Source organism: Dromiciops gliroides, chromosome X (genome assembly GCF_019393635.1).
Source record: "Dromiciops gliroides isolate mDroGli1 chromosome X, mDroGli1.pri, whole genome shotgun sequence".
Classification (NCBI taxonomy): domain Eukaryota; kingdom Metazoa; phylum Chordata; class Mammalia; order Microbiotheria; family Microbiotheriidae; genus Dromiciops; species Dromiciops gliroides.
The window spans coordinates 53,980,645-54,006,990 of record NC_057867.1 but is presented as its reverse complement, the minus strand read 5'-3'; the positions used below and the strand labels follow the sequence as shown (position 1 = coordinate 54,006,990).

At 43.3% G+C, this 26,346-nt stretch overlaps 1 protein-coding gene across 1 annotated transcript in view; it reads right to left on the bottom strand.

Moving 5' to 3' along the window:
* F9 (coagulation factor IX) overlaps positions 1–26,346 on the bottom strand; it is a 45,102-nt gene that overhangs the window by 3,287 nt on the left and 15,469 nt on the right. The window contains exons 5-6 of the mRNA XM_043974187.1: positions 18,451–18,579; positions 10,851–11,056 (exon numbers count right to left, since the gene is read on the bottom strand). Of these exons, the coding sequence (XP_043830122.1) occupies positions 10,851–11,056; positions 18,451–18,579 (335 nt within the window). The remainder of the gene's footprint in view (positions 1–10,850; positions 11,057–18,450; positions 18,580–26,346) is intronic.

Here is a 26,346-nt window from a genome sequence, read left to right as displayed (position 1 = left end):
CAAACACAAGGATTGTTAAGGTTTTCCTTTTTACTATAGCATATATGTTAAGGTAAAGAATTACAGGCAACTGAAAAAAATAGCCTATGATCTTTTCCTATGTGGCTCAGCAAAGGAGGTAAGGAGGATTTTCAATGAGAAAAGAGTAGGCCCCATATCCCCTCAGTCACTGTCTCCCATCCAACTCTAAGTGAAGCAGCCTTGCTTTTCCCAGGGTATCAAGGACAATCTAGGTAGGTGCAGGTTATCAGGGTGGTGTACTCTTGTCCCTGTTCTGCACAAAGCCCCCCTGGGAGGGTGGGGCTTAAGGATGCTAGCCCGTTGGGAGCAGGAGGCTGAAGGGCTCAGCTTGCTCAAGCTGTTTCCCTCATCCCCTGGGGCACTGAATTTGCCCCCACTGCCCCCAATCACCTTTTTCTTTTGATTGATAGTGGACAGTCAACCCCAGAGATCTGATACCATTCAGATGAGCTGTGAACCACTAGCTTTGCCCAGTGAAAAGGGCAAAAAAAGTTCCTTCTTTCCCTTTTCATCAGGAAAGATCTTGATGTTTTCATTTGGACCTAATATTTTTTTTACACCTTGGCCTGACCTAAGTTTCTCCATGTACCTCAAGGTAGTCCTTCTCAGAGGGTTAATAAGTTTTATATCTATATAGATATATCTATAATATTATTAATATATTTGTTATTTATATATTCTATATAATATAAATAGTGAATAAGACAATGACCCTGTGGTGGAAACCCAAAGACCTGAGCTGGATTCTGTGCTGTGGGTTAAAAGCCCAGCTGTTGCTGCCTGTTAGCTGTGAGATCACAGGTAAGTCACTTAACCCTTCGGTTCTGTTATTCCTTATCTGTCAAAACAGGGGCTTGGTTGGGGCACCATGGAAAGAGGGTCAGGTCTAAAATCACAGGACCTGAGTGCAAATCCCAACTCTGCTATTTAATACCTGTGTGACCTTGGGCAAGCCCCTTCCCTTCCCTGGGCTTTGCTTCCCTCACCTGTAAAATGGGGGGCTTGGATCAGTTGATCCCCGAAGTCCTCCCACCAGTAAATACGATAGTAGGAGAATGTGCGGTGGGTTATCTTGCATGGTCGGGGAAAGAATTTGGGTGAGCCAGGCTCCTGGAGCACCCCACAAAACACAGGAAAGGGCCTATTTCTGGGAAGGAGTTTTCATTCATTTCTGCCTGCTCTAGGGAGACTGTGACACTCGAGCTCACATGGTATCTTTGCAATTCTTTGCTCAAAACCCCAGCCTGAAGAGCTACAGTAGCTTCTTTCTCCTCCAGACCTTTTCTACCTTATACCGTTGCACATCATTAGCATTTCAGGTAGAGCTCTCCTGACCCAGGCAATCCCTTTGTTCTTTAGAAAAATGCTTTTGGAAGGGGTGAATTTACTTCTCTCTCTCTCTCTCTCTCTCTCTCTCTCTCTCTCTCTCTCTCTCTCTCTCTCTCTGTCCTCTCTCCCTTTCTCTCCCTCTCACTCCCTCTCACTCCTTCTCCCTCTCCCTCTCCCTTTCTCTCCCTTTCTGTCCCCCCTCCCTCCCTTCCTCTCTCTCCCTTCCCCCCTCTCTCTCTGTCTCCGTCTCTCTCCCCCCTCTCTTTCCCTATCTCTACCTTCTTTCCCCTTCTTCTAAACGCTCCCTTTCCTGCCTTCTGTCTCTTGCTCCCTGCCTCTTTCTCTCTCCCTCTCCCTTCCTGCCTCTCTCTCCTCCCCCCCCCTTACTTGGCTAGACTCCCTCTCCCCCTTCTTTTCCTCTCCTTTCCCCTTTTCTTTTGCTTTCTTTCTCTTCAGCAAGACTAAAATATCTCAGCATGATCGGGCTGAAGGAAGCTTGTTCCACACCTCCAGGTATTCAACACCTATTCATGGACTGTGGGTTATTTTCACGGGCTGCTGGGGGAAATGCCAATATCTCAGGCTGTGTTATTCATTGTTCAGCTTGAACAATCACTGAAGGATATTTCATCAAACAGAAACAACTCTAAAAATAGGGACAAATATTCTGGTTAAAAAAAAGAACAGTGAAGGAGATGAGGAGTGGGGGGGGGAGATTGTATGTACAGTATTTTCATTTCAAATAAAGGTGACCCATTTTCATCTAAGATGGGGAGAATAAGAACAATAACTCACATTTATGCAGCCCTTTATGGTTACAAAGCACTTTGCATATACTATCCCATTGATCCTTCCTGCCCGTCATGGGGGAGGAGGAATCACAGAAGTGCATAATTTCTGAGAGAGGAGGAACCTCAGAGGTCCAACCTATTCACATTCAAACAAGAATCCTTTCTAAAACTTACCTGATAAGTGGTCAGGCAGACTCTGCCTAAAGACCTTTAAGGAAGGGAGAGCCTGGCATCTTCCAAATCAAGCCATCCTATTCTGAGACCACTCTCAACATTAAGGTTTTCTCTACATTGAGTTGAAATCTCTCTCTTTGCAGCTTGCACCCATTGCTTCTAGCTCTGCCCCACCCAAGCCAAATAGTACAAGATCTTCCACTGATGGCCCTTCAAATACTTGAATAGAGTCATCATGCCCCCCCACCCTTGCCCTGGCCCTCCAACCTTCTTTTCCAAGCTGAACATCCCAGTTCCTTCAAGTCATCCTCCTATGGTATGGTTTCTCCTTCCTTCCCCATTCTTTTCACTATCTTCAGGACACTCTCCCCTTTTGTCAATGGCCTTTCAAAAATGGGCTGCCCACAAGTGAACACATTCTTCCAGACATGGTCTAGCCAGGGCAGAGGACAGCAGAACCATCACCTCCCTCATTTTGGAGGCTCCATCTGTGGCATTGCGCCAGGTGACCTCTAAAGTCCATCCCAGCTCTAAGTCTATGGTTTTATTTTTTCCTCAGTCTCACACAGGGTTAGCTTGTTAGGATGCCATGCCATACTATTATAGACTCCTCCTGAGCTTGGTAGCCAGCATGGTGCAATAGGTAGAATGTTGGATTTGGAGTCAGAGGATCTGAGTTCAAATTCCACCTCTTTTGCTTACCACCTGTGTGACCTTGGACAAGTCACTTCTCTAAGATCTCAATTTCTTCATCTATAAAATGACAGAGTTTAGACTAGATAACCTTAAAGATGCCTTTCATTTCTAAGTCTGTGATCCTAGATTCCCCTGTATGATACACCTTTTCAATTCAACAGTATATCTTTAGACACACCCCCATCCTGTACTTGTGCAGTTGAGTTTTGGAGAAACATATTGTGCACATATCTCCATTTAGAAGACAAAGAAATTTGGACTTAGACAGCTAGGTGGCACAGTGGATAAAACTCTGGCCCTGGATTCAGGAGGACCTGAGTTCAAATCCAGCCTCCTACACTTGAAACTTACTAGCTGTGTGACCCTGGGCAAGTCACTTAACTCTCATTGCCCTGCAAAATTTTTTTAATTTAAAAAAACAAAAAATTGGGGCAGCTAGGTGGAGCAGTGGATAAAGCACCGGCCCTGGATTCAGGAGGACCTGAGTTCAAATCCGACCTCAGCCACTTGACACTTACTAGCTGTGTGACCCTGGGCAAGTCACTTAACCCTCATTGCCCCGCAAAAAAATAAAGAAAAATAAAGAAATTTGGACTTAAAAAGGTAAAGTGACATGCCCAATGCAAGGATGGGGAACCTGCTCCTCAAACTCCAAATTCACCATCTTTTTTACATTCATTGCAATAGTAGCTCACCCTTTCTGAGTAAAGATTTTTTTCTAGAATTAAGGCCAGTCATATACCACCATCCTGTCCATCCCCACAGGAAAAGAGAGATTCAAATATGTGCCAGAATCAATGTAAACACTTTTTTTGGGGTGGTGGTATCACATCTGTTGTAGTTGTTTCTCATGGTCTGATTGAACCAATATGAAGTTCTCCTTTGATCTCAAATCTGAAAATTTACAATGTAGATATGTGTGTGTATGTATGTATGTATATATATATATATATATATGAAATGTATTTTTTGTCTGTCACTGTATTTTAAAGATGAGGAATCTGGGGCTTAGAGGAGTTGAGTGACTTGCTCAGAGTCACACAGCTAGTAACTATCTGAGGCAAGATTCAAATTTGGGTCTTCCCTGACTCTAGGTGAAATACTCTATATGCCGGCCTACCTATCTGCCTCACACAATGGCATTTAACGTTTTAAAATGTTAAGAATGGGAAAATAATTTGATAGAGAGTGTCAGGGTAACAAAAATAGCCTCCCTCCCAAGACTTCACTACTTCTTGGTTCAGTCTTCTCCATGAAGGAGAATGTTCTTCAAACTGGAAATGAGAGAATAGATGTGATTCAGAAGGACTGAAAGCTCAAGAGAGGGGAGGGAACACTGTGAGGGTACCTAAATGTTCTTGCAAATGATAGCCCAGAGTACCTGCAGATGTGATTTTAGAATGACTGTTGGTAGTGGTGGGGAAACCATGGGCAATCAGAGAACCGGCAAAACCAGGGACATGGGCAAAGGTTCTGGATTTTTTAAGACTGGGGAAGAGCTCCGGCCCTCTTTTCTTTCATGACCTAACTTCTTGAAATAATCTTTTACATCTGATACCTCACTTTTGTTAATGTCCTCCCCAATCTGTGCTGCTCAGAACTCAACACATCCCTTCAGATATGGTCTAACCAGGGCAGAGGACAGTGGGAACATCACCTCTCTTATTCTGATGCTCCATCTCTGGTGTTGTGCTAGGAGACTTCAGACACCTGAGCCAGCTCCAAACTTCTATTACATGCATGCATACATACATACACACACACACACACACACACACACACACATATATATATATATATATAATATATTAAAGTATAAAGCACTTTGCAAACTTTATTAGTAATGGCTCCTTTAACTAACTTTCTTCTGGAGCTAAATGGTAGAAGCAAATGGTAGATCAATTAACGAAAAAGGTAGAATTTTAGAAAATCTCATAATGGGGATAAGGTAGTTTTTTTTCTCTGAGAACACAGTTCTAAAATTATGTCAGTCAATCAATAAATATTTACTAAGCACCTCCTCTATGACAGACACTGTGTTAGGCCCTGTAGATACAAATACAATGAATAAAATGGCCCCTATTTCATAAGGTACCTACCTAGCTGTGTGACCCTGGGCAAGTCACTTCACCTCTGTTTGCCTTAATCCATGGGAGACAGAAATGACAAACCACTCCAGTATCTTTGCCAAGAAAACCCCACGGACAGCATGGGCCATGAGACCACTAAGAGTTGGATATGACTGGATGACAACGATAAAATTTTTGAAAGAAATTTCCTATCTAAATCATGAGTCCACACATCAAACATGAACATCTCAATGGATAACAAAAAAGAGGATTGCCTACAAAGCAGTGAACCTGCTACGTACAGTTTTTTAAAGTCTATCTGAAATGTAACACAGTAGTAACAAAACTGCCCTGCTTGTTGGTACCTCCAAAGCACTTCCTTCATTCTTTGCAAACAGCTCCCTCCAAGGTCACCACTGACCTCCTAACTTCCCAATCCAGTGACCTTTTCCTATCCTCATCCTCCTGGACTACTCTATAGCATTTGACATGGGTGACCTCACCTTCCTTATAGATACATTCTCCTCCCTTGGCTTCAGAAATACTCCACTTTTCTAGCTCTTCTCCTCTCTATAATTCGTCCTTCTCTGCCTCCAGTGATTCCTTGTTGTGCTCCTGACTCCCTAAAAGGAATCTTCCCTGTGGTCTGCCCTTAGCCCCTTCTCTTATCTCTCCATACTCTCCCTTGGTAAGTTCATTCACTCCCATGACTTGAACTACCACCTCTGTGCTAATGACTCCCAGGTGTGTACCTCTAGTCCTGACCTCTCTTTGGAGCCCTAGAAGCAGCTTTGATTGCCTACAGTCAGGACATCTCCCCATCCTGTGCCTACAGGGTTGGAAAGGTTCTTTGAATGAGATTCTGAACACATTAATGAGGAGGGGGGTCTAATGACAGAGATGAAAAAGGGGGGGGAGAAATAAGGGCATCATTGAACGTTTAAAAAATACATGGGAAAAAAGAAAATAAAAAATACATGAGGGGGCAGCTAGGTGGCGCAGTGGATAGACCACCAGCCCTGGATTCAGGAGGACCTGAGTTCAAATCTGACATCAGACACTTAACACTTACTAGCTGTGTGACCCTCGGCAAGTCACTTAACCCCAATTGCCTCACCCCCCCCAAAAAATACATGGGGGGCAGCTAGGTGGCACAGTGGATAAATCACTGGCCCTGGATTCAGGAGGACCTGAGTTCAAATCCAGATTCAGACACTTGACACTTACTAGCTGTATGATCATGGGCAAGTCACTTAACCTTCATTACCCTGCCCCCTCCCCCCCAAAAAAAATACATGGGAGGAGGCACTTCACTTTCAGAGATGGATCTTTGTCAGGAAACTCCTCCAATGAGCTCTTTGCAAATTTTTGAATAAGAAATTATTTAAGATTGATCAGATGACTAAAGAAATACATAGAAAAGAGCCAAAGGAAGTATTTACATTTCAGATGGACTTTAAAGAACCATATATAACAGGGGTTCATGGCTTTGTAGGCAGTCTTTTTTATTATCTGTTGAGATGTTTGTGTTTGTTGCTGTGTCAATTCATAAGTTAAACAAGAAATTTCTTTTAAAGATTTTGTTGTTGTCCATTCATGTCCAACTCTTAGTGACCCCGTGGACCATGCTGTCCATGGGGTTTCCTTGGCAAAGATACTGAAGTTGTTTGTCATTTCCATCTCCAGGGTATTAAGGCAAGCAGAGGTGAAACAGCTTGCCCAGGATCACACAGCTAGTAATGTCTGAGGTCAGATTTGAACACAGATTTTCCTGACCCCAGGCCCAGCACTCTATTCACTGTGGCTGCATAAAGAGAAACAGATGCACCACGGAAGAAAGTGGGGAGGGATTGTCTAGAGCAATTGCTCACTCATTGACCAACTCAGATTTTTAAAAAGACATGCATTGGAGGTGAAAGAAAGAGCAGGTCATGGATGAGTATAGATGCATGTTTAGTATCCTGTCAGAATCCTGTCAGGAGTGCTCAAGCTGGATAGAAAATGAAGCTGGAGAAGAAAGCTGAGAACAACAGACAAGGATTTTTAAGCTATATGAGGGAAACAAAAAGAACCCTAGATGTAATACTGGAAGGAAATTTTACAGATGAGGAAATGTTGGCCCAGAGGGGGAAGTGATTTGGCCAAAGTCACTTTGGCAGTAAGTAGCAGCATCAGGATTTGAACCCAGGCCTCCCAACTCCAAATTCAGTGCTTTTACCACTACACTTAATGCCTCATTAGAGAAGAGATGGGGCCATGACTCAGGGTGAAAGAGAAAAAGAAGACATGATGGAGTGTCAGTAAGGAGAGCTGCTTAATTCTTCTTTTACTTAGGTTTTCTCTGCCAAGGAGAGCCCAAATGGCTAAGAGGCAGCAGATACCCCTTATAAGTAGAGAGATAGAGCTGCCTTTGATGAAGTCAAGTCTCCTGGACCAGATATATTACATCCCAGGATCTGAAAAGAAAAAAAAATCAACTCCACAGATATAGGGAGGCATGATTAGGTGGCATTTAGTCTGAAAAATATTTAGAGATTTTAGTAGACTACAGTCTCATTATGAGTCAATAGTGTGGTATTTATTGTTGTGCAAATGAAATGAGATACCATGTAAAGTGCTTTGAAAACATTAAAGCTTAAAGATACATGCTATTATAATGATTTATCATCATCAATCTTCATGTGGCAAACAAAAATGCTAATGTGACTTTAGGCTACATTGAGAAGCATCAATCCGTCACCTCCCTAGTCCAGGTCTAGGGAGGTGATGGATAGATAGACCATGGAATAGTACTCTGTCCTATTCAGACATCTGTTCAGTTCTGATTTCCAGATTTTAGGAAGGACATTGATAAGTTGTAACATCCAGAGGAGAACAACCATGTTGATGGAATGCACTGAGTCCTTAAGGACCAGTTAAAGGACGGGGATATTTAAATTGGAGAAGAAAAGACTCAGGGGGAATCTGATACCTGTCTTTAAGTATTTGAAGGACTGTCTAATGGAGGAGGGATTAAGCTTACTCTGCTAGGAACTAGAACACTGGATGGGAGTTACAGAGAACAAATTTCGGTTTGATGGCAGGGAACCCTTCCTGATAATTAGAGACATTCAAACCTGGAAAGGACTGCTTTGAGAGGTGATGAGTCAGCACTCACTGGAGGTCTCCAAGCAAAGGCACAATGATTCTTGATTGGCCATGCTTCAGGGTGGATTCTTGTTCAGTGATGAGTTGGCCTCAATGGCCTTCAAGGCCCCTTCCAGCTCTGGTCTGGGATGCTCTGATATCTCATAAATGTCTCATCCTTAGCATGTCTCAGAATGACCTTAGTGCTTTCTCTTCCTGTCCTGCTCTACCTTCAGAGGCTGGATTTAAACTCAGGTCCTCCTGAATCCAGGGCCAGTGCTTTATTCACTGTGCCACCTAGCTGCCCCCTTACTATTCTTTTTGCTGGCTTAATGTTTCCATGATCCTTTCACCCTGTGAACAAGCACTTAGGAAACACCTGCTGTGTACCATACCCTATCCTAAGTTCTGGGGACACAAAAGCAAAAAATGCCTTCCCTCTAGGAGCTTCCTAGGAGGGAGTTATCTTCACATAGTTAAGTTAATGCAAAATACATACAGGCGAATGTGAAATAATTTTGCTGGGGATGGGACAAGTAATAATAATTGGGAAATCCAGGAAGCACAATGCCCCAGCAAAAGACAATCAATATCAGCATCTTAGATGAAGACATTGTTATATTTGCAGATGGCCCAGAGTAGGGAGGGCTCACTATTGCATTGAATGACAGACCCAAGATTCCAGGAGATTTGGACAGATTGGCCTGAACAGTCAAAGTCCCAAGATGAAATCCAATTGAGATTAATTTAAAACCCAGGACTTAGATTTTGAAAGAAAGAAAATCAGCAGTACAAGTCTAGAATCAGAATGGCCCAGCTTACCAGAAGCCATTCCTAGCAAAAAAAGGTTTAGGGGTGTTAGCAGACTACAGGCTCTGTGTGAGCCAATATTATGATGTGGTCACTAAAATGCTAATGAAATATTAGGTTGCATTACCAGGGGAGCAGTTTCCAGATTGAGGGAGCTGATAGTCCCACTGTACTCTCATGTTTTGGGAGTCCACTGGAAGAAGGGTGTTCAGCTCTGGGTGGGTGCCACCCAAGTGACAACCAGTGGGTTTCTGGCTCAGCTTCTGATGCTCTTTCTGGTCTCTCTACTTGTTCTCTACCTACTTCCTTCTCTCTCTCCCTCTCTTTCTGTCTTCTTTTTCTTCCTCCTTCCTTTTTTTTCCTTGTGGCCTTTTTCTTGGTCTTCTTTTTTTCTCTCTCCATCTCTCTCTATGCTTGTGTCTCTATCCCTCTGTCTTTCCTTTTCAATCTCTGTTTCTTTTTCTCTCCCATCTCTGTTTCTTTCTCCATCTTTTCTCTCAGTCTGTCTCTATCTCCTCCCCCCACCTACACCTACACATACTTTATTATAATTATTTATTCTTATTCTCTAAGATGCTCTGATCAACCCTGAGTGCCACTGGCCTTTCAGAGCCCCAATAAATCAGAGAAAAAAGAACTCAGGCCTACTCAGGTTTTGCTTTTTTTCTCAGCTTCTTAGCTCATCACACACACACGCCTAATGTGTGGGGCATGAGGTGCTCCAAACATAATTGTGAGTGTCTCCTCTCCCTGACACCCACCACTTGAAGCTTTGGGAAGATATAGGAAGGGAGAAAAAGAGAATGAGGAGAGAAGAAGGTAAAGATGGGAAGTGAAGGAATGAATAATAATAATTCCTTCCAATAGTGTTTTTTGTTGTTGTTGTTGTTGTTGTTTTTTAGTGAGGCAGTTGGGGTTAAGTGACTTGCCCACAGTCACACAGCTAGTAAGTATTAAGTGTCTGAGGCCGGATTTGAACTCAGGTACTCCTGAATCCAGGGCCGGTGCTCTATCCACTGCAGCACCTAGCTGCCCCCCAATAGTGTTTTAAGATTTGATAATCAGTCTTTCAGAAGAGCCCTGTGAGGTATAGTAGGTAGTACAAATATGATTACCTCAGTTTGACAGTTGAAGCAAACTGAGATCTTGGAATGCGATATTCCAAAAGGAAAAAGAGAGAGGCTTACCTAGGCTAAGATCCCAGTTATTAATAATTATTTCTCACAATCAAAGCTGCTTAAACTAGAGGTCGTGATCCCATATGGGGTCATGGAACTGAACGGGAGGGTTGCAAAAAATTTGACAACAGTAAAAGGTTATGTATACCTACTTTACATACCTATGTACCTGGTGTTGTATAAAAATTTCTTGGGTTAAAAGGGGTCACGAGTGGAAAAATTTTAAGAAGCCCAGCCCTAGTTTACCTCTTTGACAATTAGGGAATAGCTGAACAAATTGTGGTATATGAAAGTGATGGAATATTAGTGCACCGTAAGTAATGACAAAAGAAATAAATAAATTCAGAGAATCCTGAACTGAGGAGGAGAACAAATCATCCAGGGAAAACAACAGTATAAAGAAAAACAACTTTGAAAGACATAAGATTTCTGCTCTCCAGAGGATCTATGATGAAGCATGTTACCCACCTCCTAAAAGCCATCAGTGCCCCAAAGAATGAATCTCTAATGATGGAATTCTGTACATTGGGTGGGGGAGATGTTTTGAAACAAGGAAACCTTAACTAGCATCTCTCAAATTACTATCTTTTTACAAAGCTGGTCCTGTATCCACAAGGGCCTCTTGTGTTAGGCCAAATACACTCTGTGTACAGTACCTGCCAAGGGATCTGCCCCTTCCTGGCATCTTCTCCACCAACGACTCGAGTCACTTCTTTATGTATGGGAATTATTTGTGTGACTTCATCTGGAATCTCTTCCTCCTCCGTAGAGTTTGCATTGTCCATATTGAAGAAGATGTTTTCAGCACGGGTGAGTTTCTTAAAACTGAGAGGAACTGAAACTCTTCCACATGGATATGGTACTAGAAGAGGAAGAGAGTGTTATTCTTGTGGTGTTTCTCTTTGGAAAACAGAAAGTTGACAATGAGAAAGTCCTGCTTGGCTCTCCAGGCACATGGAAGCCTCATCAGCAGGTATGAGCCAATGGGTAGATTTTAAATTTTAGTTAGCAGTTAGAGAGTGTTTTAAGACTTACAAAATGATTTATGAAGATTATCTTCTTTTATTTTCAAAACAACCCTGGGAGGCAAATATTATTATTATGCCCATTTTGCAGATGAGGAAATTGAAGTGAACAGAGGTTGAATGACTTGCCCAATATCACATGGCTACTAAGTATCTGAGTTCATATTTGAACTTGGGTCTTCCTGACGCCAGGCCCAGGGTTCTATTTTCAGTGCTACCTAATTGGTTGGGAAGTCCAGTCAAAAAGTTGGTTTAAATAATGTTCTTAGAGCCTGGACAGCTGAACAGCTTTTTCCAATAGTCCCCTTGCTAAGGCAAGAAAGGATAATGCCCCCCCCCCAGTTTCAAGACTATCATTATAACCTTGAATACCACCTCTGTCCCTTTGCTCCCCAGGTGAGTCAGTGTCTCAGCTTCTGCACCTCCCAAACAGAGATACCAATGGCCGAGTGAAGGAAACTGACAAGGACTCCTTAACCAAAGAGTCAGGTGAGCCAAATGGGTATTTTTATAGTTCCTGAATGAAGGCCTGGAAGCAGCTCCAGCCATCACTAGCAATCATGATTCAATTCACATCATGGAATGAGGAGTGCCTCATTTTACAGATGAGGAAATAGAGGCTCAAGGAGAAGCCACATAGAGAAAGACCATCAGAAGTAGGATTTGAACCCAGGTCCTCTGACTCTTGAGCCTATGTCCTTTTGTTTTGGTTTTGGTTTTTGGTGAGGCAATTGGGGTTAAGTGACTTGCCCAAGGTCACACAGCTAGTGAGTGTCAAGTGTCTGAGGCCAGATTTGAACTCAGGTCCTCCTAAATCTAGGGCCGGTACTCTATCCATGAGCCTATGTCCTTTTTGCCATACTGATTGAATTTAATATGCCTTTAAAATACATACTATGTGTCAGGCACTGTTCTGGGAACAGACAAAAAACAATCTCTGTTTTCAAAGAGTATGTGTTCTGTTGAGGGCAGAACATCACATCCACAGCTGATACAAAATATGGGGAGAGGGACTAGAGCTCCTAGGTGAGGAAACTCCCTTTACCAGTGCCACTGGGCACCTTCTCTATAACATGTACTTTTAGGGAGTTGATGGGAACAATGAGAGGTTAAGTGCCTTGTTTAGGGTCACACAGCCAGAATACGTCAGAGGTGGTACTAGAACTCTGGTCTTCTTGCCTTTGAGGCCAACTCTCTTTCTCTACCTCTGCTACCTAACGCTGCCCCTCGTTAATTAAAAAAAAACCCTACAAATTAATATCCAGTCATTTCAAAGCCATGGATTGACAACCGGGAAGACCCTAGTCAGGCTTTTTGTAGGAAGTGGCGCCTGAGGTCAGCCCTGAAGGAAGTTCCGGAGGAGGGACAATTCCTGCAAAGGCCGGATGGAAGGTGATCGAATGTCATGTATAGGGAATATCAGATAGGCTCATGTGGTAGGAGTGGAGTGTTTGTGAGCTGGAGTAATAAACAGCAGGCAGTTTAGAAAGGTCAGCTGTGGTCAGACTGGGAAGGGCTTGCTTAAAGTCCCAAGCATGGGAGTTTTGATTTTGGCTGAGAGGCAGTAGGAAGCCACTGAATCTTCCCTAGCAGGAAATGCCATGGCCAGATGTGTGCTTTAGGACCCTGGGGGTGGGGGGCTTTCTTACTGAAATTGAGTGAGTAATATTGGAAAGTGCTCTGCTCAGTTCCCACCACATAGTAGGCACTTAATAAATGATTGTTCCCTTTCCCCCACCCAAGTGGAATAAATGCTAGACTAAGACTTAGAAGACATGGTTGGTTTTCCTGTATAGCTCTTCTACTTGGCTTTATTATTGCCTGGGGGAAAGTGGCATTCTCTTTCTGGGCCTCACTTTCTTTTTCTGTCAAATCAATGGCTAGGATCGAATGATAAGGACAGATTCTATTCTATATGATGTCAGTGGATAAACATTTTCCTCTACCTCCCATTCCAATAGCTATCAAGCTTACTGGGCTATATTTGGGGCACCTAGTTTTCCCACCATTAACTACTAGTCAGTTTGTCCAAACCAGAAAGTCAGAGCTGACAGGGACCTTAGAGTTCTGAGAGGGGAATAGACTTGTCCTCAGTCACGAGACGATTTAGTGACAGAGGTGAGGTAGAGTCCATGTCTCTGCTACTCAGTACCTATGTGACGTAGGGATTTTTAAAAGTAATCTTACCTCTCTGTGCCTCCCTTTTCTCAAATGTAAAATGACAGGGCTTTGAAGTCTATAAGGCAGTCTAGCAAATGCTTAATCTGTAGTCTGAGAGCTTGTGTGGGCTTGAACAAATAAATTAACCTCTTTGTGCCTCAGTTTCCTTATCTGTAAAATGAAGGAGTTGGGCAGTTCCCTGCTCCTGGAAATTCGTGAGCTGATGATTCTACGACTCTGTGGCTTCCTCTAAGCTTCCAGCTTAGTGATCCTCTTTCTCCTCTCTCCCATGGCCTCCCATCAGAACCAAAACCAAAAGCCTTGACCATCCATCCTTTCCTCAGGGCTATCTTAGTCCCCAAGCCTCAGCAAAAATCTAGAAGGCCTCCTCCTCCATCTCACTGACCGACTGCTAAAATGGAAATCTGAAGCCAGACTCCGTGGCCTCCTGATTCATTTCTGTCTCTTCCCAGGTGCCTGAATACAAAATGTCCCATTTTGCTGCTCCCTCTGCATCTTGTAATCGACATCTCTGTAGCAACCAGCTGCAGCCAGGTAGCAGCATGTGCTCGGCAAAACAGGAAATGAGGTTACAAAGGCTTCTGTATAAATATTAATTATCCGTAATGGCTAGGGAGAGGACCAGGGAATGGCAGTGAATGACAGGTAAGCTTATTTCTTGTTTAGTCTGTTTTGTTCCCTCTCCAAAGCTAGTCAGGATTAAAGATAACTTGGTTAAAAGTTGGGAGGAGCAGCTAGGTGGTGCAGTGGATAGAGCACCGGCCCTGGATTCAGGAGAACCTGAGTTCAAATCCGGCCTCAGACACTTAACACTTACTAGCTGTGTGACCCTGGGCAAGTCACTTAACCCCAATGCCTCACCAAAACAACAACAACAACAACAACAACAAGTTGGGGAGGACTTTTCTCATTTGTGACACATAAGAATTTCTCCATTGCAGGGTTCCTGCCCAGGCGGGCAATGGATTTTCAGTCTTAAACCATTCATCTAATGGAGGACTTGTTTTCCCTTCCCAAGGTTACCAGAGTTTTAAATCTCCTACTGGGTAGGAGATTTAGAGCCTACCGAAGGGGCCAGGAGGGTGGGGCCAAGGGTCCAGGCAGGGAGGCATTTTGGACCAAGGGAGTCCCAACATGGCCATTACATTTAGAAACATTGGGACTGTGAGCAATAGTTTTTCCCCATTCTTGTTTTGGGGGAGCAGGAAGAGCACTGGATTTAGAGCTGGGAGCAATCAAGTTTAGATTGTGCTTCTCACCCTTATTAGCCTAGTGGCCATGGGTGAGTCACTTTATCTTCTTTAGCCTCACTTTCTTCATCTGTAAAGTGGGTGTAGTAACACCTTCCCCACAGGGTTGTCAGGATCAATTGGGAAAATATGTACAAAACACATTGAAAACTTTCAAAGACAATCCAACTGCCAGTTATCGTTATCATCATCGTCATCGTCGTTATCATCATCATCTCTTTTTAAAATGCAGTTCAAATCAAAACTCCTCTAGGACAAATTACACACTGTCCTGCTATTTTTATTATTCATTGTTCAGTGAGCTTTTTCACAGCTAGAGAAAATGACTTCTTCACAATTTCTTAGTTGTGCCAACATGACTGACCAACGTGGGCATCAGCAAGCACCAAACAATTGTGGCTGGCTGTTGTTTCCCAGCTCAGCTAATGTAGTGAGAGATGACACACAGGTACCCTGGGAGATCTTTGACCTCCTTTTGGCTCCCTCTTGGGCTCCTTACCCTTCAATGGTCACCTCAAAATGTTGCTTCCTCTGGGGAAGTTTTCCCTGGACTGCCCAGTTGCTAATATTCACCCTCTCCTTAAAAGATCTAGTATTCACTTTTCTGCGTATGCCTTTTTTTTCCCCAGTAGACTGTAAGCCTTTTGAGGGTGTGGGCAGTTGGATTTTTGTGTTCATGTTCCCAGCTCCTAGGATCCTCCTCTGTACTTAACTAGAATTAAGTTGACTTAAGGCCAAGTCAGGTGCCATGACATGCCCAGGGTCCCGTAGCTAGTGTCAGAAGTGGGATCTTCCCAGATCTTCTTGACACTCAACCCTGGATCCACTATACCCTGCCACCTTCATACCTTCTACATACATAATATTGCATTAATATTTCTCAAATTGAATTTACCCCCTGCTGAGGCTGCTGTGGAGGGTGGGGGAGAGAAAGAGAGTGTGAGCTAGGTTTGGAGGCAGGAGAGATCTGGGTACAAATCCTACCTCAGATACTTACTAGCTAGGTGACCCTGGACTGGTCACTTAACCTCTATCAACCTGTTTCCTAATCTATAAAAAGGAAGGGGTTGGACTGAAGACCTCTAAAGTCCTTCCCAGTTCTAGATGTGTAGTTCTATGATCTCATGATTCAACACAGAAAGGTCTGCAGGAGCTGTTAGGGGATGCAAAATCAGAGACTCCTTGTCCAAAAATGCCCCTGCTCCTCAGGCTCCCTATCTCTCTGTACCTATTTTTAGAGGAAAGAGGAAGAAAATGTCTCCCTGATGGGCCAACTGTCCCCTGCAACCATGGTGGGGTTAAAAACCTAACTCTTGCAGACGCCAGAGCTCTAAAGACCATTCACTTAAGTTGCTGCAGGGCCAGTCCTGGTTATTGGTGGCGTCCTCAATTTCCTCTGCTGAGCTTTACCTCGATGCTGAGATAGGCGGCCTGCCTTAGTACACTGGCAAAGCTCAAAATGTGATCTACCAGACTAATAAGATTCTACCTTTCAGACAGCTCCCTTCTCCCATACAAAGTAGGCATGAAGGACCTGCCTGCTTCTCAGAGGCAACTCCAGGGAGTTTATTCAGTCCATCACCAAGCACTTATTAAGCACCTACTGTGTGCTAGGTACTTTAGGTACAAGAGACAAAGACAAAACAGTCCCTGTCTTCAAGAAGCTTATGACAGGGAGGCAGGGCTGGCGTTGGGGGCAATACATCTGCTTATACAAATGATATATAAATATTTTATATATACATATAAAATTCATAAATATATTATATATCAATACAAAAGAAATATAAGGCAGGTTTCTGTGGAGGACATTAGAATCTGGGGATGTTAGGAAAGACTTCAGATAGGAGGTGGTTCTTCAGCTAAGGTTTGAATAAAACTGAGGATTCTAAAAGACAGATGCAGAGGCAAAAAAGGACTGCCCTCCCGGCAGGAGGGGACAGCCTGGACAAAAACCTGGAGGTGGGATGCCAAGTGTAAGGAATATACTTCTGGTTAGAAGGCCTGCTTGGCTGGGAATGTTAGAAGGGAAGTGATGTATAGTAAATTTAGAAAGGTAGGTTGGGACCAGGTTGTGAAGGGTGCTTCTCTCTGGTGCCAGACTATCACTAACACTGATATGAGGGCTGACTCATTCTATTCAAGATTCCTCCAACTTCATTTTCAAGGAAGAGGAGTACACGACCATATTTCTGTACATGGCAACAGGATGGCTCTGGGACCTTTCTGAGCACATGAGTTGCCCAATCAACATAGCCCTTCTCTGAGGTGGCATGACCAGCAGTAGCCTAGAAATGTTGGCCCTGAGAATTGATTCCCTGCTGCCCAGATGCATGGCATTGATCAATCTGACCAAAGGGTACAGCTGCAAGAGTGATTCAGAATATGCCGAGCTTGTTGGAACACAGCTTGAGACCCAGGGATTTTAAATGATCTCTGCAGAGTTTTCTAGTCAGGGGCTGACCGAATCATGCTCCAAACACTTGGTCTCTGAGTTTCTGGCCCTCTTGGGATCTTTGCTGTTACCACTGATTGAATTCGATTTACTGACTCACAAATATTTAAACCAGCCATGCCAACTGGTATTGCCCCAATGCTCTGAGAGCCTAAGAGAATACTGCTAGGCTTAAAAGAACTCAGGCTGTGGAGAAGGGACAGAGATGAAGAATTCATTAAGAAAGAAAGAAAGAAAAAAAGAAAGAAAGAAAGAAAGAAAGAAAGAAAGAAAGAAAGAAAGAAAGAGAAGGAAGGAAGGAAGGAAGGAAGGAAGGAAGGAAGGAAGGAAGGAAGGAAGGAAGGAAGGAAGGAAGGAAGGAAGGAAGGAAGGAAGGAAGGAAGGAAGGAAGGAAGGAAGGAAAACAAGGAAGTTTAAGAGGTGAAAGTATTCAAGACTTAAGGGCATGGGTTTTTTTTTGTTTTGTTTTGTTTTGCTTTGGTATTCTTCATGCCCAGTATAGTGCCTGGCATCCAGTAGTTACTTAATAAATGGTTTTTGGATTGAATTGTGGAATAAGGGAGGCACCATTAGAGATCCTCTAGTCTGGGGTTCTTCCTCTTTTTGGTGTCCTAGGCCCCTTTGACAGCCTGAAGAAGCCCATAGCCCCTTTCTCAGAATAATGTTTTTAAACATATAAAATAAGATAGGATTACAAAGAAACCCATCATATCTATATCTATGTAAATACAAGTTCACAAACTCTAAGATAAGAACCTCTGACTAGGCAAACTTTGTTAGATATAGAAAACGAGGCTGAGAGGAGGGAATTCTATACTCTCCATTCTAACTCTGGTGTCCTACTTGCTGCTATTCCCACAACTCCCCATTCCATCTCAGGCTTCTGTCCTTTTGTAACAAGCCATCCCTCACCGTTGGAGTACATTCCCTTCTCTATCTCTTAGGATTCCTGGTTTTCTTTAAGGTAAAATTCAGGTACCACCTCCTGCAGAAAACCCTTTTTGACCCTTCCCCCTCCATTTGGTAGGACTCTTTCCACCTCAAGAAATCCTGCACATACATATGTGTTTACACATTGTATCCCCCAGTAAAATGTAACTTCCCTGAGGTCAGGGACTGGTTTTTGGTTTATCTTTGTATTTTTGTGGCCTAGCACAGTGACTGGTACATAGTAGGTGCCTAATAAATTCTGGTTGGAACTTAATAAATGCTCTTGGTGAATTGATATGGTTATAGGTTAGAAGGGGAACTAGACATCTTTCAGGTGATAAAGAATGTTGAAGGATTAAATACAGGTTTGGTGAACTTATCTGTAAGACTTTAGAAAATCTATTTCAATTTGGACCTTCTGGTTCACAGGACTTTTGGTCTTCTGCCAGTCGGTATCCTGAAGTACAGGAACACACTGCCTTGTTCAAATCATTCATCTTGCAGAATTGCTTACAGCCACCATTTTTAATGCTACAGCTAGCATCTGGAAAAGAAGTCAGGTAATCAGTCAACAAGCAGTTAATAAAGCATTTACTGTACAAATATAAGCAAAAAGAAAGTCAACCCCTGCCCTCAGGGAGCTTACATTTTAATGAGCAAAGACAACACATAAAGGGGAAACTGAAAAGTGGAGGGAGTTGATGGTAAAAGGTATCTGAGATGGGCACATGGGTTATATCCAGAGAATGAGGGATGGTTGTTCTGGGGCCTCCTTCAAAATATAGGTTCTGGAAAGAGGGGACCAATGGGAGAAGTGGGGATTCCTTTTGTGTATGTGATGGACTAGACAGCTGCTGGGATTCCCTTTCTTTTTTTTTTCTTTTTTTTTGGGGGGGGGCAATGAGGATTAAGTGACTTGCCCAGGGTCACACAGCTAGTAAGTGTCAAGTGTCTGAGGCTGGATTTGAACTCAGGTCCTCCTGAATCCAGCGCCAGTGCTTTATCCACTGCACCCTAGCTGCCCCTGAGATTCCCTTTCAACTCATTCTATGATTCTGGTCCCAGTGAAGATGTTTTTTAACTGAAGCATAAGACTTTATATTTATCCATGTTGAATTCAGTTTAGACAACAGTAGCACAATTGGGAAGAATTTGGAACTCAGTGGGAACAGCATAGGGTTTGGAACTGGAAGATACCTTAGAGGTCATCTAGCCCAATGTCCTCATTTTGCAGGTAGGGAAACTGAGAGATGAACACAAGAGCTGTTGTGGAAGAGGGATAAGACTAGTTCTTCTTGGCTCCAGAGGGCAAAATGAGCAAGAGTAATGGGTGGGAGGTGCAGACAAGGATATTTAGGCTTCAGGACACTCCCAGCTCTCCCAAAGTGATGTGGGCAGCCTCAAGAGGAAAAGGGCTCTTCTTCCTTGGAGGTCTTCAAGTGGAGACTGGCATAGAGGAGAGGGCATTCTCATTCATGTATGGCCTCTGATTGAATTGAGAATACCAAGGAAGGGCAGCTAGGTGGCGCAGTGGATAGAGCACCGGCCCTGGAGTCAGGAGGACCTGAGTTCAAATCCGGACTCAGACACTTGACACTTACTAGCTGTGTGACCCTGGGTAAGTCACTTAACCCCAATTGCTTCACAAAAAAGAAAAGAGAATACCAAGGGACTTTTGAGTGTATCTATACCAATCCCCTCGTTTTTTTCAGAGGAGAAAACTGAAGCCCAGACATGGGAAGTGATTTGCCCGATGGCATATGGGTAGCAGACCTGAGGTTTCAGAGCCAGGTCTTCTGAGTCCAAATTCAGTGTTTTTTTCCATTGTATAACACTGCCACCAGGTAAATAAAAATGGAAATATTTTCTCAAGGGGGCGCTACAGGGACTGAAATTCCACCCTGTCTCAGAGATAATCCCCCAGTGCTTAATCTGGGTTTGTAACTGTTTTTAATGAATACAAATGTGACTTTGTACTTTTCTTTAAAAAAAAAATACAAGACCTTTTCCCTGCTCCAGCCAGTGCTGATAAATAACCTTGGCTATTTTCCCCTTCACTTGGTATCACTTTCTTTCTACCCAGAAATGGGAAAGTGTACAGCCAAAGCAAACAAGCCCTGAAGAGAGTGTTCAGCCTATCTGCAGATGAGGTGAAGAACTGACAATGGAAGGAGCCCTTTGGCCTTGGCTGGAGCACCCTCCCTCACCCCAACCTCCCACCCCTGTAGCTTGGGTTCTGTGTCATGTGACTGCATCCCACCTCCATCCTTGCCCTGCATATTCAATGGGGCCTCTTCTGATAGTGAGTTTTGGAGTCAACAGTTGAAAGGGTTCCTGTCTAGGAGCCAGAACTGGGGGATTCTCTTTGTAAGAACATAGATCTAGATAGATCAAGAAGGGACCTCAGAGGTCATCTATTCCAACCCCCTCATTTGACAGATGAGGAAAATAAAGGCCAAAGAGGGTGAATTGATTTGTCACATACATGATTATTGAGCTAGAAGGGATCATGGGCCAGTTAATTCATATTGCCCCTCTACTTTTAAGCAAATCCAGAAAAGATGAGTGATTTGGCCAAGGTTATTCAGGTGGTAAGTGATTGAGCAGAAATTAAACCTGCCAATTGCCTGGGGTTACACAGGTAGTAAGTAGCAGACCCAAGTTCCAAAGCCAGATGAGAACATTATACATTTGGATCTAGAAGGGCATCTTTCAACCCATTCAGGTTAGAAATGAGGAAAGTGAAGCTCAGGAAAGGTCTTTAATTTGAATTCTAGTAGGCTTTCCATGGTCCTCTGCTATAGGTTAACTTTATTTTTTATTAATTTTTTTTATTTTTGCAGGGCAATGAGGGTTAAGTGACTTGCCCAGGGTCACACAGCTAGAATTTGTCAAGTGTGAGGTTACGTTTGAACTCAGGTTCTCCTGAATCCTGGGCTGGTGCTTTATCAATTGCGCCATCTAGCTGCCCCGATTTTCCCAATTTTAAATTCTAACATTATTCCTTGTAGAGACCTCTGTTCTCTCTTCCCCTCAGTTCTTTCAGAGGCCATTACCCTTTCTCTTACCTCACCCTCCCATCTTTATAGTTAGCCAATTCAACTCTATACTGTCCTCTCTTCTCAAATTCCTTGCCTCTTTGTCCCATCACCATTCATCCCTTGCCAAATCTCACCTTGGAATTACTTTTTTTTTGGACATCATTTGTCTCCTCCACGCCTACTCACAGGCTGTTGAATGGAGTTAGAGGAAATCACTCAGCTGTGCTGGCTTGGCACAGTATCAATTCATTTTATCTAACTTCAAATGGGCCCTCGCTACAGTGAGGCAATCTTTTTACTCTTCTCTGATTGATTCATTATCTTAATCCCCCACAAAAGCTCTTCGAAACCTTCTCTCTCTTCCCTCCTCAAGCTTCACACATCATGCTTCCCCATTCTGTCAGCTATGAGTCCTGCCTCTTTACTGAAAAAATGAGACCATTAGACAGGGATCTTCCTCTAATCTCTTTTTCTTCATCTCAAAACCTCTTGACATCATCCTCTACTCTCTTCTCCTTTCCCCAAGTCTCTGCCAATGAGGTGGCCTTTCTCTTTTCCAAGGCTAACCTCTCTGCCCATGCCCTTATCCTATAGCCTCCTGTCTTCTCCATTAGAATGTAAGCTCTTTGCAAGTAGAGATTGTTTCTTTCATTGTATTTGTAGCCTTAGAATTTAGCACAGTGCCTGGCATATAGTGGACATTTATTCAATACTTTTTGGTTGGTTGATTGAGTTATATAATCTGTGGCCAGTCTCTTTGTTGGCCCTCAATTTCATCCTCTATAAACTGAGGCAGGTGAAGGAGAAGCTGTGTCAGGCCCTTATCACTGACATTCTGTGATTCTGAAAGAGCTTACCCTTCAAAATACTACCTCTCATGGGGCACCTTCCCCACCCCCCACCCCCCGGGCCCCTTGCTAACACAAGATGCTTCTGCCCATTTCCACTTACTTATAACCAACTTTTTGATGGGAGGGTTTATATTCCCCATTCCTGATTTCCTTTCATATAGTCCTCATTCTTCTCCGACAATATCAACAGAAAAGCTTTCTGGATGATGAGGTCACCACAAAGTTCACTGTTGTTATTTAACTGGCAGAATCTGCTAAATTCCCAATTCTCATATCCTGTCATCTGCTCCTCCCTCCTCCCGCCCCGCCCAAACCTCAATATGTAGAAAAAAGCAACACCATTTAGAAGAGTGGAAGTTTTCATATTTGAAGTAGAAATGCCACATTTGAAAGAAGTGTTAATTTGTCTGTATGTTATAAAATATCTGTCCCTCTTAGCTAGTTGAGGGATTATGAGCTCTGTACCCTTGATAAGGCAGGCAGCTAGGTGGCTCAGTGGATAGAGTGCTAGGCCTCGAGTCAGGAAGATTCATCTTCCTGAGTTCAAATCTGGCCTCAGAAACTTACTAGCTGTGTGTCCCTGGGCAAGTCACTTAACCTTGTTTGCCTCAGTTTCTTCATCTGCAAAATGAACCAAGAAAACCCCAAATAGGGCCACAAAGAGTTGGGCGTGACTGAAATGATTGAATAAAATGAACACCCCCAAAAGGGAGGTGGGGGGTGTGGGTGCAGGAAAGCCCATGTAATAGCAACACACACTAGCTTGGTTAAATCCTGGCTCTGCTACTGACTAGTTGTGTGACCTTGGGTAAGTCCTGAACTGAGCTGGGCCTTTGTTACTTCGACAGCAAAATGAAAGGGCTGGACTAGAATCCAGCCTCTAGATGAGTTCTAATGTCTCTTCCAAGCCTAAACCCATGAACCTTTGATTTGAGAGCAAGTCACTTCCCCACTCAGAGGACCTGAGAGGTGAGGAGCCCAGATTTTCTCCACAAAGAGGTTAAAGTAGATCCTCTCTCAGTTCCCTTCCAACTCTCAGTGTTTGGAGTTCTGTGGGTCTGCTGGCCAGGGTACAGCAGTGATTTCAGTCTCTGCTCTCAAAAGGGGAGCAGAGGCTCAGTGGGACGTAGGAAGGGGAAAACCAAGGAAGTTAAAAAAAGAGGTGCCTTTAGAATCGTCCATATCATCCATTGCCCCCGCCTTATCTCCTTCCTGCCTTAGTTAAGCTTGATAAAATAGATTTGTTTTTATGCTTCTGTGGAGCCAGCAGATAAGTCTTTAATGATTATTTTGTTAAAAGTATAGACTGGGAAGATATTAGTACTAGAAGAGGCCCTTGGGCCAATTTCTTCATTTATACAGATCAGGAAACTGAGGCCCAGAGATGGTAAGTGATTTGCTCCCTTTGAGCTCCTTTACAAAACCTCAAATCAGAGGTGAGGGACTCAAGATGAAGAAAAAGACCCGTGTTTTCATATCTGGCCAAAGTGAGAATTTGTTTTGTTCGGTATGTCTCTCAAAATTATATGCTGAATTTCTTCTATATTTAAGAAGAAAAGCCAGCCATATACCCAAGTGATTCATAGTTGCATGTACAATTCTCCTTTTTGGTTAAATTTTGGTTAAGGAAATGATTATTTCTCTTGCTGTTTGCTAAAAAGTTCAGAAGAAAAAACATAAAATTTCAAAGTAAAAAAAAATGAAAATGAAAACCCTTCAAAACTTGTAACTTGCTGATTTGGAAGCAACAGGCTCTTACTCCATCCTGAGTCAGGCTAGGGATCAGCGGGCCACTGAGCCCAGACCAGCCACAGGCCTCGAGAGAGCCAGCAATTACACTGGCTTTCCCTTGAGCCCCCAAAGTTGTTCTATTTTTTTTTTGAGCCGATAAAGTCATTTAGGAATATTTAATGCTAGGGACCAGTTTCAATTATGCTTTCTTTATTGAATGCATAATTGGGTTATTCCCTCAGCTCCCAGGCTTTCATTATTTAAGCTGATAATAAGTAACTACTTCAAAGATTTCTTCTTGTTTCTTCTACCTTAAGGGGAGCTGCATTACGCTGGGCCATTCAGAGCAGGGCTGAGTGCATCTCAGGTGAATGCTGCTAGCTAGGATTCGAAATGATTGATATCCAACCCCCCCACCCCATCCAACAAACAAAAAATAAATAAATGAATCAATGAATGAATCAATAAATAAATAGATGCAGGGCTAGAATCCGTTTCCTATCACTGCAGAATTTAGCAACTCATTGCTGAAAGAATGAGCTCAAAGTTGGGATCCAGAGAACCAATGTCAGGGCTCAGTCCGCTTGGCCTTCCCTGTTTGCCATCCCTTCTCCCTCCCACTTTCCCTTTGCCTAATGTTGTATTCTGTTTTATCTTGGGGCAAGAGAGGGCATGTTTTGAGGAGAGACAGGCTTCAGGGTAGACTTTCATTTTGGAGGGATCTCTTGGCACCTTTATGATTGACTGTGGCTCTTGGTTTGGTTCTGTTCCCCACACAAACAAGAGTTACCTCCATGTCCCCATCCCTTTGATTCTTTTGCCTTTTTTATTAGCTCGGATGTCTTCTTATATCTGCTCATCTCAGGCCTGTGAATTGTGTGTTCTTCTGTTGGAGCCATGAGGCCTGTGATGTTATACATCCACTGGGCCCAGGTCCTTTCTCTTTCTTCTATTTAAGTTTTGGAGAAGAAAAAGAAGCATTTATGAGCACTGGATTCCTTCCACAAGCTCTGTCCCAGCTCTATCTGGAGATGGTAAGCATTGAGCTGAGGAATCTAATGATTGGAATGATGCCACCTGCTGGAGAGCTACTGTAGGAAAGCTCCGCCAAGAGGAGAAGGCGTCTGAGGGCAAGCCATGTGGTCAAGGTCCTTGGCATCAGGAAGTGACATTTGCTCGTGGGTACTGTCTATCAAGGCTACCAGCCAATCAACTTGAGGAGCCTCCCATTTCTGGGAGGAGGACATGAAGTAGGAAGTGGATGCTGGCTGAGGGCTTTTTCTTCTTTTGGTTCCTGACCTCGCCATGGTGGGTCAGATGATGGGGTCTCTTAGAAATAGTTAGATTTTTACCTTTCTCTCTGATCCTAATGCTCTTTAATAAATACTTAAACACTTAAATACTCTTGCTAAAACTTATAATTTATTGGCGACCACTCATTAGATTTTAGATATTACAACTAGAATTTTAGCCCCTTACAGGAACTTATGGTTTGGGTTGGACTAGTCCATCACCCAAAGCTCAGGAAATGGCTTTTCAGGAGAGAATTAGCATTGAGGTGGGGAGTGGGGGGGGCAGAAGGAGATTATTGATAATGACAATAGGATCAAAGGATCTTGGGATCTAGGCATGGAGTTGGAAGGGACCTCAGAGGCCATGTAGTTCAAGCCCTCATCTTATAATTGAGGAAACTGAGGCTCAGGCTAAGGAAGTGACTTGTCCAGAGTCATACAGGTTTTAAGTATCTGAGGTGGGATAGGAATCTCAGTCTTGTGATTCCAGAGGCAAGATGTCTTATACATAACTATTTTGGTGAAATTCATATGACTAGATTGATTTTGTCCATGAAAAGATCAGGCAAAATGGCTTGGTGAGGATGACTTGGATTGTATAGGGAAGTGGGCACTGGTCTGCCTAGTTGGAACTTGGATATATATTTCCCTGGTTCTTTGTGACCATAGCCAACTTGATTGGGGGTCAGGAAACTTGTCTGAAAAAGCAGTTCCACTTGGTACTTTCTATGACTCCTGAAGGAGAGAATGATTAAAGCTTGTTAAGAATCCATCAGACGGGGGCAGCTAGATAGCACAGTGGATAAAGCACCGGCCCTGGATTCAGGAGGACCTGAGTTCAAATGCGGCCTCAGACACTTGACACTTACTAGCTCTGTGACCCTGGGCAAGTCACCTAACCCTCATTGCCCCATCAAAAACATACAAACAAATAAGAATCCATCAGATGCTCTGCTCTTGGTAGAGAGGGACCTTTAGAAGAATCCAGGCAAATGTAAGTAAGCTCTTTTAGGCCAGAAGAAGTACTCATTGTTGTTGTCTTATATTCTCAGCACCTATCACAATGCCTGGCCCAGAGTAAGGACATCATGAATTCTGGTTTAATCGAATTGAAGTGAATTGAATTATATATAAACTTTTTGCAGGCATGACTACTTTTCACTTTTGTTTTTGCATCCTTAGCACCATAGAGAAGTGCATGATGGTCAGCGACAAGCAAGTAGTCCATAACTAGCAAGGAATTACACAAGAGAACAATATAAAGGATGTGCTCTAAGAAATGTATGAGAGAATAAGAAGATGGGCTGGTCACATGGCAAGAGTGAGGGACAACCAGTAGACCATCTCAAGGCTCCATTGGTATCTTTCTGCTGTGAAGAGAATGCAAACAAGGTCC